At 47.2% G+C, this 1,561-nt stretch overlaps 1 protein-coding gene across 1 annotated transcript; it reads left to right on the top strand.

The window, feature by feature from the left end:
• Nucleotides 1-426: 426 nt before the first annotated feature.
• On the top strand, nt 427-1,309 carry LOC109211328 (craniofacial development protein 2-like). The gene is made up of 3 exons (XM_019374861.1): nt 427-734; nt 864-996; nt 1,079-1,309. Exons 1-3 carry the CDS (start codon nt 427-429, stop codon nt 1,307-1,309), a joined length of 672 nt encoding a protein of 223 aa, XP_019230406.1.
• Nucleotides 1,310-1,561: the final 252 nt, after the last annotated feature.

Here is a 1,561-nt window from a genome sequence, read left to right as displayed (position 1 = left end):
CGTGTTTGCATAGGGTTAATTTCGTGGACGTGGTAGATTCATTGTTCCAGTGCCTGCTCGCGTTACTGTTCTCGTAGTCGCCCCGTTGAGTTGTTTTTAGCTCTCGGGTTCATAGCATGTAGTCCTTCGTCCCCATTATTGGTTCTTAGTGGTAGTGTTTACCCAATAGCTTTTGTTTATAGTGGCGGTAGTGGACGATGTGAGAGTAAGGTCATGTCCTCGGGTGGGGCTGGGAGTGGGGTCCAAGGGTGGGAAGGGGGGGTAAGAAAGCCTCTAGGTTGAGAATTGGGTCTTGGAACATTGGACGTTGACGGGGAAGTCTATAGAGTTAGGTAAGATTCTTCAGAAGTGGAATATTAATATAGCGTGTATTTAGGAGACTAGATGGAAGGGTACTAGGGCACGAGATGTAGACGGATATAAACTATGGTACTCAGGGAGCGCTGGGGTAAGAATGGGGTAGGTATTTTAGTAGACAGGGACCTCAGGGAGCTCGTGGTTGAGGTTAGGAGGGTAAATAATAGGTTGATGAGTATTAAGTTGGTAGTTGGTGGGTTTACTGTAAATGTGATTAGTGCTTACGCTCCTCAGGTAGGTTTGGACCAGGAGGTCAAGAAGCAATTCTGGGAGGATTTGGAGGAGATGGTGTGTAGTATCCCGCACACAGAGAAGTTGTTCATTGGCGGAGATTTCAATTGTCATATTTGGGCTATTGCTANCTTACGCTCCGTCAGGTAGGTTTGGACCAGGAGGTCAAGAAGCAAGTTCTGGGAGGATTTGGAGGAGATGGTGTGTAGTATCCCGCACACAGAGAAGTTGTTCATTGGCGGAGATTTCAATTGTCATATTTGGGCTATTGCTAGGGGTTATGATGATGTGCATGGCGGGTACGGTTTTGGGGTTAGGAATGAGGGAGGTAATTCACTATTGGATTTTGCTAGAGCTTTTGATTTGGTTATAGCTAACTCGAGTTTTCCGAAGAGGGAAGAGCACCTGGTCACTTTATTCAATGGGCAAGACTCAAATTGATTATCTTCTTTGTAGGAAATGTGATAAAGGTCTGTGCACTGACTGCAAGGTCATCCCAAGTGAGCACCTCACGACTCTACATAGGCTCCTAGTTATGGACCTGGAGAACAAGAGGAGTAGGAGGAAGAGGGCAGGGTGCGGGCAACCTAAGATCAAGTGGGGTAACTTGACCAAGGACAAAGCTCAGGAGTTAAGGGAGAAGTTGTTGGCTATGAGGGCCTGGATGAGTAGGGGGACACGTCTAGTATGTGGTTCACGACTGCGGATTGCATTAGGGTAGCTGCTAGAGAGGTCTTAGGGGTCATGAAGGGCTCTCCTGGGTGTCATAAAGGGGACTGGTGGTGGATTGGAGAGGTTCAAGGTAAAGTGGAAGCTAAGAAATCTGCTTATTTGAAGCTAGTAGAGAGTACAAACGAGGAGGAAAAAAGGACTTATCGGGAGTGTTACAGAAAGGCAATGAAAGAGGCGAAGTTAGCAGTTACGACGGCTAAGAACACGACATTTGCGCGTTTGTACGAGGAGCTCGAGGGCA

The sequence above is a fragment of the Nicotiana attenuata genome, unplaced genomic scaffold (assembly GCF_001879085.1).
Source record: "Nicotiana attenuata strain UT unplaced genomic scaffold, NIATTr2, whole genome shotgun sequence".
Taxonomy (NCBI): Eukaryota; Viridiplantae; Streptophyta; class Magnoliopsida; order Solanales; family Solanaceae; genus Nicotiana; species Nicotiana attenuata.
This window is presented reverse-complemented; position numbering and strand designations above follow the sequence as displayed.